At 52.7% G+C, this 12198-nt stretch overlaps 1 protein-coding gene across 1 annotated transcript in view; it reads right to left on the bottom strand.

Annotated features, from left to right (window-relative positions):
• Positions 1-12198, bottom strand: part of adamts17 (ADAM metallopeptidase with thrombospondin type 1 motif, 17) — a 130509-nt gene that overhangs the window by 21576 nt on the left and 96735 nt on the right. Inside the window, exon 18 of the mRNA XM_041043646.1 lies at positions 11998-12157. Within this exon, the coding sequence (XP_040899580.1) occupies positions 11998-12157 (160 nt within the window). The remainder of the gene's footprint in view (positions 1-11997; positions 12158-12198) is intronic.

Genomic DNA, 12198 nt, shown 5'->3' with positions numbered 1-12198 from the left:
GTGTGAGGGGTGTTCAGCTGGCGGTGTCCTGCTGGTCCTCTTTGGTCGTGTTGTGGGCGGTGTCCTGCCACTCCTCTTTGGTCCTGGGGTCTGCGGTGTCCAGCTGGCGGTGTCTTGCTTCTCCTCTTCGGTCCTGCTGGACACTACCCATAACACATCCAAAGAGGAGCAGCAGGATACCGCCAGCTGGACACCACCCTCAACACGACCAGAGAGGCGGGACAGGAAACCGCCAGCTGGACACTGCCCACAACACAACCAAAGAGGAGCGGCAGGACACCGCCAGCTGGACACCACCCACAACACGACCAGAGAGGAGGGGCAGGACACCGTCAGCTGAACACACCCCATAACAGGTCCAAAGAGGAGCGGAAGGACACAGCCAGCTGGATACCTCCCACAACAGGTCCAAAGAAGAGCAGCAGGACACTGCCAGCTGGACACCGCCCACAACACGACCAAAGAGGAGGGGCAGGACACTGCCAACAGAATACTGCAGAACCCAGGACCAAAGAGGAGCGGCAGGATACCGTCAGCTGGACACTGCCAACAGAATACCGCAGAACCCAGGACCAAAGAGGAGCGGCAGGATACCGTCAGCTGGACACCACCCTCAACACGACCAGAGAGGCGGGACAGGAAACCGCCAGCTGGACACTGCCCACAACACAACCAAAGAGGAGCAGCAGGACACCGCCAGCTGGACACCACCCACAACACGACCAGAGAGGAGGGGCAGGACACCGCCAGCTGAACACACCCCATAACAGGTCCAAAGAGGAGCGGCAGCACACAGCCAGCTGGATACCTCCCACAACAGGTCCAAAGAAGAGCAGCAGGACACTGCCAGCTGGACACCACCCACAACACGACCAAAGAGGAGGGGCAGGACACTGCCAACAGAATACCGCAGAACCCAGGACCAAAGAGGAGCGGCAGGATACCGTCAGCTGGACACTGCCCACAACACGACCAAAGAGGAGCAGCAGGACACTGCCAGTAGTACACCGCAGACCCCAGGACCAAAGACAAGCGGCAGGACGAGCGCCTAGGGTCTGCGGTGTCCAGCTGGCGGTGTCCTACCGCTCCCCTTTGGTCCTGTTGTGGGTGGAGTCAAGCTGGCGGTGTCCTGCCGCCCCTCTTTGGACCTGTTGTGGGCGGTGTCCAGGTGACAGTGTCCTGCCAGTCCTCTTTGGTTGTATTGTGGTCGGTTTCCAGCTGGCGGTGTCCTGCCGCTTCTCTTTGGTCTTAGAGTCTGCTGTGTCCATCTGGTGGTGTCCTGCCGCTACTCTTTGGACCTGGGGTCTGCGGTGTCCTACTGGCGGTGTCCTGCCGCTCTTCTTTGGTCGTATTGTGGGCGGTGTCTTACTGGCGGTGTCCTGCCACTCCTCTGCGGTCGTTTTGTGGGCGGAGTCCAGCTGGCGGTGTCCTGCCGCTCCTGTTTGGTCGTATTGTGGGCGTTGTCAAGCTGGCGGTGTACTCCCGCTCCTCTTTGGACCTGTTGTTTCCGGTGTCCAGCCTGCAGTGTCCTGCCGCTTCTCTTTGGTCCTGGGGTCTGCGGTGTCCTGCAGGCAGTGTCCTGCCGCTCCTCTTTGGTCGTGTTGTTGGCGGTGTCCAGCTGGCGGTGTCTTGCCGCTCTTCTTCGGTCCTGGGGTCTGTTGTCCTGCAGGCAGTTTCCTGCCGCTCCTCTTTGGTCATGATGTGGCCAGTGTCCAGCCTGAAGTGTCCTGCCGCTCCTCTTTGGACCTGGTGTGAGGGATGTTCAGCTGTCGGTGTCCTGCCACTCCTCTTTGGTCCTGGGGTCTGCGGTGTCCACTTGGCGGTGTCTTGCCGCTCTTCTTCGGTCCTGGGGTCTGCAGTGTCCTTCTGGCGGTGTCCTGTCGCTCCTCTTTGGTCCTGGGGTCTGCGGTGTCTTGCAGGCAGTGTCCTGCCGCTCCTCTTTGGTCGTGTTGTGACCGGTGTTCAGCCTGCAGTGTCTTTCCGCTCCTCTTTGGACCTGGTGTGAGGGGTGTTCAGCTGGCGGTGTCCTGCTGGTCCTTCTTGGTCGTGTTGTGGGCGGTGTCCTGCCGCTCCTCTTTCGTCGTGTTGTGGTCGGTGTCCAGCTGGTGGTGTCCTGCCGCTCCTCTTTGGTCCTGGGGTCTGCGGTGTCCACTTGGCGGTGTCTTGCGGCTCTTCTTCGGTCCTGGGGTCTGCAGTGTTCTGCAGGCAGTGTCCTGCCGCTCCTCTTTGGTCGTGTTGTGGCCGGTGTTCAGCCTGCAGTGTCTTGCCGCTCCTCTTTGGACCTGGTGTGAGGGGTGTTCAGCTGGCGGTGTCCTGCTGGTCCTCCTTGGTCGTGTTGTGGGCGGTGTCCAGCTGGCGGTGTCCTGCCGCTCCTCTTTGGTCCTGGGGTCTGCGGTATCCAGCTGACGGTGCCCTGCTGCTACTCTTCGGTCCTGGGGTCTGTTGTCCTGCAGGCAGTTTCCTGCCGCTCCTCTTTGGTCATGATGTGGCCAGTGTCCAGCCTGAAGTGTCCTGCCGCTCCTCTTTGGACCTGGTGTGAGGGATGTTCAGCTGTCGGTGTCCTGCCACTCCTCTTTGGTCCTGGGGTCTGCGGTGTCCACTTGGCGGTGTCTTGCCGCTCTTCTTCGGTCCTGGGGTCTGCAGTGTCCTTCTGGCGGTGTCCTGTCGCTCCTCTTTGGTCCTGGGGTCTGCGGTGTCTTGCAGGCAGTGTCCTGCCGCTCCTCTTTGGTCGTGTTGTGACCGGTGTTCAGCCTGCAGTGTCTTTCCGCTCCTCTTTGGACCTGGTGTGAGGGGTGTTCAGCTGGCGGTGTCCTGCTGGTCCTTCTTGGTCGTGTTGTGGGCGGTGTCCTGCCGCTCCTCTTTCGTCGTGTTGTGGTCGGTGTCCAGCTGGTGGTGTCCTGCCGCTCCTCTTTGGTCCTGGGGTCTGCGGTGTCCACTTGGCGGTGTCTTGCGGCTCTTCTTCGGTCCTGGGGTCTGCAGTGTTCTGCAGGCAGTGTCCTGCCGCTCCTCTTTGGTCGTGTTGTGGCCGGTGTTCAGCCTGCAGTGTCTTGCCGCTCCTCTTTGGACCTGGTGTGAGGGGTGTTCAGCTGGCGGTGTCCTGCTGGTCCTCCTTGGTCGTGTTGTGGGCGGTGTCCAGCTGGCGGTGTCCTGCCGCTCCTCTTTGGTCCTGGGGTCTGCGGTATCCAGCTGACGGTGCCCTGCTGCTACTCTTTGGTCCTGGGGTCTGCGGTGTCCTGCAGGCAGTGTCCTGCCGCTCCTCTTTGGTCGTGTTGTGGCCAGTGTCCAGCCTGCAGTGTCCTGCCGCTCCTCTTTGGACCTGGTGTGAGGGGTGTTCAGCTGGCGATGTCCTGTTGGTCCTCTTTGGTCGTGTTGTGGGCGGTGTCCAGCTGGCAGTGTCCTGCCACTCCTCTTTGGTTGTGTTGTGGGCGGTGTCCAGCTGGCGGTATCCTGCCGCTCCTCTTTGGTCCTGTTGTGGGCGGTGTCCAGCTGGCGGTGTCCTGCTGCTTCTCTTTGGTCCTGGGGTCTGCGGTGTCCTGCTGGCAGTGTCCTGCCGCTCCTCCTTGGTCCTGTGGCCTGCAGTGTCCAGCTGGCAGTGTCCTGCCGCTCCTCTTTGGACCTGGTGTGAGGGGTGTCCTGCTGCTCGCTGGTCCTGGGGCTTTCGGTGTTGTAGGCTGTGTCCTATTTCACATGACATAGAACACAATACGACCAAAGGGGAGCGGCAGGAAAATGCCAGCTGGACACTGCAGACCCCAGGACCAAAGAGGAGCGACAGGACACCGCCAGCTGGACACCACCCAAAACACGACCAAGGAGGACCTTGGTCGGACCAGAGAGGACCAGGTGTTGTAAGCAGTGTCCTGCTGCTCGCTGGTCCTGGGGCTTTCGGTGTTGTAGGCTTTGGCTTTGACCCCAGGACCGAAGAAGAGCGGCAAGACACCGCCAAGTGGACACCGCAGAACCCAGGACCAAAGAGGAGCAGCAGGACACTGCAGGCTGGAAACTGCCCACAACACGACCAAAGAGGAGCAGCAAGACACTGCCAGCATGTCATCGCAGACCCCAGGACTGAAGAGGAGCGGCAAGACACCGCCAGCTGGACACCGCAGACCCCAGGACCAAAGAGGAGCGGCAGGACACCGCCAGCTGAACACCGCCCACAACACGATCGAAGAGGACCGGTAAGACACCGCCAGCTGAACACCCCTCACACCAGGTCCAAAGAGGAGCGGCAGGACACTGCAGGCTGGACACCAGCCACAACACGACCAAAGAGGAGTGGCAGGACACTGCCTGCAGGACACCGCAGACCCCAGGACCAAAGAGGAGCGCCAGGACAACATCAGCTGGACACCGCAGACCCCAGGACCAAAGAGGAGCGGCAGGACACCGCCAGCTGGACACCGCCCACAACACGACCAAAGAGGAGCAGCAGGACACCGCCAGCTGAACACCCCTCACACCAGGTCCAAAGAGGAAGAGGCGGTCCTCTTGACCTGGTCCAAAGAGGACCAGGTCCACGACCAAAGAGGAGCAGCAGGACCTGCCGCTCGTCCTTGGTCCTGGGGTCTGCAATGTCCTGCTGGCAGTGTCCTGCTGCTTCTCTTTGGTCGTGTTGTGGGCAGTGTCCAGCTGACGGTATCCTGCCGCTCCTCTTTGGTCCAGGGGTCTGCGGTATTCTTTTGGCAGTGTCCTGCCCCTCCTCTTTGGTTGTGTTGTGGGCGGTGTTCAGCTGGCGGTGTCCTGCCGCTCCTCTTTGGTCGTGTTGTGGGCAGTGTCCAGCTGGCGGTATCCTGCTGCTCCTCTTTGGTCCTGGGGTCTGCGGTACTCTGCTGGCAGTGTCTTGCTGCTCCTCTTTGGTCATGTTGTGGGCAGTTTCCAGCCTGCAGTGTCCTGCCGTCCATCTTTGGTTGTATTGTGGGCGGTGTCTTGCCGCTCCTCCTTGGTCCTGGGGTCTGCAGTGTCCTGCTGGCAGTGTCCTGACGCTCCTCTTTGGTCCTGTGGTCTGCGGTGTCCAGCTGGCGGTGTCCTGCCGCTCCCCTTTGGTCGTGTTGTGGTCGGTGTCCAGCTGGCAGTGTCCTGCCACTCTTCTTTGGTTGTGTTGTGAGAAGGTCCAGGACGCCACCTATAATGACCAGGACACCCCCTACAACACCGAACACCACAGGATCATCTGGACCAAAGAGGACCAGGTGTTGTAAGCAGTGTCCTGCTGCTCGCTGGTCCTGGGGCTTTCGGTGTTGTAGGCTTTGTCCTTTTTCCCATGACATAGGACACAATACAACCAAAGGGGAGCGGCAGGAAAACGCCAGCTGGACACTGCCCACAACACGACCAAAGGGGAGCGGCAGGACACCGCCAGCTGGACACCACCCACAATAAGATCAAAGAGGAGCGGTAGGATGCCTCCAGCTGGACACCACCCAAAACAGGTCCAAAGAGGAGCGGCAGGACACCGCCAGCTGTACACCGCCTACAATATGACCAAAGAGGAGCGGCAGGACACTGCCAGCTGGACATCGCCCACAACAGGTCTAAAGAGGAGTGGCAGGACACCGCCCAAAACATGACCAAAGAGGAGCTGCAGGACACTGCCAGCTGGACACCGCTGACCCCAGGACCAAAGAGGAGCAGCAGACGCAGTAAAAGTATTTGTATTTTATTTATGACATATTTGACATGTTTTTTTGACTACTTTTTTCAGAGATAAGGCTCATGGTAAATAGGACACAGCCTACAACACCGAAAGCCCCAGAACCAGCGAGCAGCAGGACAATGCCTACAACACCTGGTTCTCTTTAGTCCAGATGATCCTGGGGTGTTTGGTGTTGTAGGTGGTGTCATGGTCCTTATAGGTGGCGTCCTGGTCCTTCCCACAGCACGACTAAAGAGGAGCGGCAGGACACCCCCAGCTGGACACCGCCCACAACACGACCAAAAAGGAGCGGTAGGATGCCTCCAGCTGGACACCACCCACAACAGGTCCAAAGAGGAGCGGCAGGACACTGGCAGCTGGACACCACCCACAACCCGACCAAAGAGGAGCGGCAGGACACTGCCAGCTGGACACTGCTCACAATATGACCAAAGAGGAGCGGCAGGACACTGCAAGCTGGACACCGCCCACAACACAACCAAAGAGGAGGGGCAGGACACTGCCAGCTGGACACCGCCGACAACACGACCAAAGAGGAGTGGCAGGACACCGCACACCACACTACCAAAGAGGAGCAGCAGGACACCGCAGACCCCAGCACCAAAAAGGAGCAGCAGACGCAGTAAAATATGTATTTGTATTTTATTTATGACATGTTTGACATTTATGTTTTTTTGATTACTTTTTTCAGAGAAAAGGCTCATGGAAAATAGGACACCGCCTACAACACCGAAAGCCCCAGAACCTGCGAGCAGCAGGACACTGCCTACAACACCTGGTTCTCTTTAGTCCAGATGATCCTGGGGTGTTTGGTGTTGTAGGTGGTGTCATGGTCCTTATAGGTGGCGTCCTGGTCCTTCCCACAGCACGACTAAAGAGGAGCGGCAGGACACCCCCAGCTGGACACCGCCCACAACACGACCAAAAAGGAGCGGTAGGATGCCTCCAGCTGGACACCACCCACAACAGGTCCAAAGAGGAGCGGCAGGACACTGGCAGCTGGACACCACCCACAACCCGACCAAAGAGGAGCGGCAGGACACTGCCAGCTGGACACTGCTCACAATATGACCAAAGAGGAGCGGCAGGACACTGCAAGCTGGACACCGCCCACAACACAACCAAAGAGGAGGGGCAGGACACTGCCAGCTGGACACCGCCGACAACACGACCAAAGAGGAGTGGCAGGACACCGCACACCACACTACCAAAGAGGAGCAGCAGGACACCGCAGACCCCAGCACCAAAAAGGAGCAGCAGACGCAGTAAAATATGTATTTGTATTTTATTTATGACATGTTTGACATTTATGTTTTTTTGATTACTTTTTTCAGAGAAAAGGCTCATGGAAAATAGGACACCGCCTACAACACCGAAAGCCCCAGAACCTGCGAGCAGCAGGACACTGCCTACAACACCTGGTTCTCTTTAGTCCAGATGATCCTGGGGTGTTTGGTGTTGTAGGTGGTGTCATGGTCCTTATAGGTGGCGTCCTGGTCCTTCCCACAGCACGACTAAAGAGGAGCGGCAGGACACCCCCAGCTGGACACCGCCCACAACACGACCAAAAAGGAGCGGTAGGATGCCTCCAGCTGGACACCACCCACAACAGGTCCAAAGAGGAGCGGCAGGACACTGGCAGCTGGACACCACCCACAACACAACCAAAGAGGAGGGGCAGGACACTGCCAGCTGGACACCGCCCACAACATGACCAAAGAGGAGCGGCAGGACACCGCCCACCACACTACCAAAGAGGAGCAGCAGGACACCGCAGACCCCAGCACCAAAAAGGAGCAGCAGACGCAGTAAAATATGTATTTGTATTTGTATTTTATTTATGACATATTTGACATTTATGTTTTTTTGATTACCTTTTTCAGAGAAAAGGCTCATGGGAAATAGGACACCGCCTACAACACCGAAAGCCCCAGGACCAGAGAGCAGCAGGACACTGCCTACCAAACCTAGTTCTCTCTGGTCTAGATGATCCTGGGGTTTTCGGTCTTGTAGGCGGTGTCCTGGTCCTTATAGATGGCATCCTGGTCCTTCCCACAACATGACCAAAGAGGAGTGGCAGGACACCGCCAGCTGGACACCATCCACAACACGACCAAAGAGGAGCAGCAGGACACCGCCAGCTGGACACCGCCCACAACATTACCAAAGGGGAGCGGCTGGACACTGCCAGCTTGACACCGCCCACAATATTCCGTCGGCCCTCTGTGGTCCTGCCTACCGAAGACCCCAGATGATCCTGGGGTCAGCGAGCAGAAGGACACCGCCTACAACACCTGGTCCTCTTTGGTCCAGATGATCCTGGGGTCTTTGGTGTTGTCCTGGTTCTTAAAGGCAGCGTCCTGGTCCTCCTGGCGGTCCTCTTTGGTCCCGCCTACCGATGACCCCAGATGATCCTGGGGTCAGCAAGCATCTGGGGTAAGCGAGCAGCAGGACACCGCCTTGAAAACCGAAGACCCCAGGATCATCTATATTTTATATATACGATCATCTATATTTTATATATAGATGATCCTTATATTTTATAAAATTGTTTTTTATATTAAACTGAGCCTAGTGCCATGTATAAAAATACCTTTTTATTGTGCATTCAGTACTAAGCTATTCAAACAATATACAGGTTCATATATTAATGTTTTTACTTTAAACATGTGCAAGGTACAGTGAATAGGGTGGCCGTGTCACTGCCATTTATAAACATAGGTAACAATAAAATAATATTGCAGCGTGCGTCCTTGTGTCTGGGATCTTAGTTAGCTGCCAGACTGAATAGGCTCTAGGCCAATTGAATTGTGCAAATTGATTGGCACAGCAGCAAAAGGGGCGTGTCCTCCTCTTAGTGTGCAGGAGGCTTGGAGGGACAGGTCTAGTCTAGTTCAGCGAGTGAACCTGGTGCCCAGCTTGAGAGAGCTCCTGTGTGTCGCTAAATGTGTGCATTTCTGATTGAAAGATAACATCTTCTACCTCCATTTATCCATTCGCTAATATGTTAAATTCATGTTAACGTGTTTTTATAGACATTTAAATTAGTGGGGAAAAAAATGTGGGGAAAAAAATAAAAAATATATTTTAAAAAATTGTCTAATCGACCAAAAATTTCATGACCCCCCTTCAGTACCTCCGTGGACCCCCTAGTGGTCACAGACCCCCTGTTGAAGACCTCTGAACTAGTAAAATTAATTTGCTGTGTTCCTTTTATTTGCTGATGATTGGAGGTTCTGGGTTCAAAGCCAGCCAGCTTTGGCCTTTTCTGTGTCCAAGCAAGGCCATATTCACCCAGTGTGTGTGGGTGGGTGCTTCCATTTCCTCCCACAGTCCAGAAACATGCAGATTTAGTTGATCTGTGACTCCTAAATACCCTGCATGTGAGAATGTGAGTGTGAATTGTCTCCTGTCTTTGTATGTAAGTCCTCTGATTACGGGCGACCTGTCCAGGGTGGACCCCACCTCTCACCCAACGCCAGCTGGGATCAGCTCTCAGTCCCCGTTAAAGGATAAGCAGATGTATGCAGCTAATAGATGAATGGATCAGATGGTGGAAGAGAACTGAGGAATGTCTGTTTTAAGTATGAGTTGAAAACTGATTCTTAACTCAATGCCTGGGATTGCTGGATGGTCAGTGGGGCTGAGCTTGAGAGGATGCAGGGACCTTTAGCGAGCGTGTTGTTATGTCTCATGTCTCGTAGACTGTCCTAAGCAGAAAAACTGCAGCGCTTGTTCCCCTGTTAAGTCAGCTGTCTGCTTACAGAACCTGATCAGTTGTGTGTTGTACCCTGGCAGTGAAATCATACATCTACATGGGATCTTAAGCAGACAGATAAAATCTAATGCATCATTAAAAAGAGATAAGTTGAACAGTAGAAGGCTTACCCCCAGCTGCTTTGCTGACTACTAATCCAAGAGCACCTGACCTCGTAAATTGAAATGTTTTGAGCACTGGATAGTCAGGAAATCAGCAAGGGGGTGTCCAAAGAGAGAGAGGGAGAGTGTGTGTGTGTATGGGGGTGGGGGTGGCTCCACCTGCTTTGTCTAATATGCTGTTAATCACAGGATTGGATTAGCAACTGGCTCTCCACCGGTCTGTCTGTCCAAACTCCCTGCAATCCAAATCCTCTCGACCTCAGACATGTCTGCACAGTTCAGCCACAGGTGCCTCTCCTTAAATTAGCCTTCATATTCCTGGCTTTTTAACAACTAGAATCTATCTGAGCTTTAAGAGGCCAAAACCAACACCAGATCTTCTTGGATTCCCTGGACAATTAGATGCTGAGACATTACACGACAATACAAAAGTATTCAACCCAGAATTTTCCTCGTGTCGTGCTATTGAAGCCCTTTATTGACATGGTTACTTATTGACACATATGCTCAGTGCTATTAGTTATTAGGTACAAATTGCCACGAGAACAGGCTAAATTCTATGTGGCATGGATCCAACCAGGCTCTGAAAGGTTTTTGGTCCATGCTTACATGCCAAACAGCTCTCAAACAGCTGCTGCAAATTTCTGGACTGCACATTCACCATGCTGCAAATCACCTGCTTTACTTCATCTCAAAGGTACTACATTATATTGGTATCTGGTGGCGGGTGAGGCCTCATGACACACTGTCATGTTGCTGGAACCATTTAAACTATACGCAGGTAGTAGAGGCTACGAAAGACAAGTGAGTGACTTTCCCTCTCTTTACCATCAGGGACAGCTGATGGTCTCCACCTGATTTATCTCTAACTATTGTTAGTGAATGTATTTAGTCTTGTGTTTGTAAATATAGTAAATACCGCCCACAACATTACATTATAAATAGTATTTCTTCTCAGCTGATGCTCAGAGGGGGCTGTACAGGCAGCAACACAGCATAGCTCCATGCAATGACAAAGAAAGAACTGAGAGATTTTCTTGTCATGATCATGACTAAGTGTCCTAATCATTATGAGACATGATCTCATAATTTTATCCTGGAGATGAGGTCAGGTGCTCCTGGATTAGTAGTCAGTGAAGCAGAGGAGAATAAGCCCACCACAGCTCAGTGTATGACTTTTTAGTGGTGGATTAGAGTTGAAATCCCATGTAGATGCATGATCTGACATCCAGAGAACACATCATGGTAAGTAACTGATCAGGGTCTATAAACACACAATGGATGTAACAGGGAAACTAATGCTTGTATTTAACAAGAATCTTTGGTTAAATGTTGTAGTTGGATCTTTATCTTGTAATAACAAGAACCAGACCTGTTAATTATGAGATCCATATCTTATGAGATAACAGATGTCAGATGGTGTAATTGTTGTTATCAGTCATCTCCATTTGAGAAGGCAGAAGAATAACACACCTGATTTATTTCACTTTCATTTCCTACATCTGAGGCTTCACAAAACATTAATGTTGGTGAATAATAATGTAAAAACAATCAAGTCTGACTCTCAGGTACTCAGGCATCTTAGATTGTTCGAATGTTCAGACACACACACACTAACACACAAACATCACACATCTGGTCTGCTTGTTGTCTGTGCACAACCTCCTACTGTTTCAAACAGAATCATTCACTTTATAAATGGTTGGTTTGATGTTCGCTGTCAGCAGCTGGTAGGAAGTAAACTTGGACCCAAAGACTCTCCAAGGCTGCTCTTATGCTTATCCTACTTCCTACTCAGCCCCAAGCATCAGAGAGAGTGAGAGAGGAGGCACAGAGTAAAGACTGAAGAAGGTAAGGTCTGGATACTGCTTCCATCTGTGTTCTGTGTTGTACAGAACTGATTCACTTTAGTAGGAACAAGGCTTCATTGTTCTTATTTTGATTTAACTATTGTAATATTTTTATAGTGTTTCATGTTACATTTATTTTATCTCCAATGGCATCAAAGTTAGCATTTTTGAATGTCTTGGCTACGTTTTACACAACTGTTGCCAACCAAACTTTCCTCTCAGGGACAATAAAGACATCTTCCCTCTCAGCACCGCCTCATCATGTTCTGTTGAGTCAGACCATGATGACACAGATCAGGTCTAAAGTCACATACAGTGTTTTATGGTTCCTGACCCCATCTGATCTTTCTAAGAAAACAAGATAAACTTCCCAAAAACATAAACCCATATGGTGTAAACCTTGGCAAAGACAATTCAAAGAAAAATAAACCAGAGTACATTTATAAAAACATTTTCATTGCTGTGGCCTAATGTGATTTTACTGTTGAGACAACCTGATTTCCCCATAGAGATTGTGTATTACATGACATTATGTAATGATGTGTGTATACAACCATGAGTGGCAGTTTGCATGTAAATCTCAGTGTACATATGTGTGTGTGTGTGTGTTACCTCCTCCACATTGGACAGTACAGTCCTGCCAGCTGCTGTGTGTCCAGATGTACAGATACTCTTGTTCCCTCTGCTCCTCATTGCTCCTGTCCTGAGATATGTTCAGAGACACTGTGTACTCATAGTGGATCCCATAGCTCTGGTCATGAAAGAGCAGCACCTGGGAAAATGACAGAGAGGTTGAAACAAAAGAGGAGCTGT

Source organism: Toxotes jaculatrix, chromosome 1 (assembly GCF_017976425.1).
Source record: "Toxotes jaculatrix isolate fToxJac2 chromosome 1, fToxJac2.pri, whole genome shotgun sequence".
Classification (NCBI taxonomy): Eukaryota; Metazoa; Chordata; class Actinopteri; family Toxotidae; genus Toxotes; species Toxotes jaculatrix.
The sequence above is the reverse complement of the archived record's forward strand: the minus strand, read 5'-3'. Positions and strand labels throughout refer to the sequence as shown.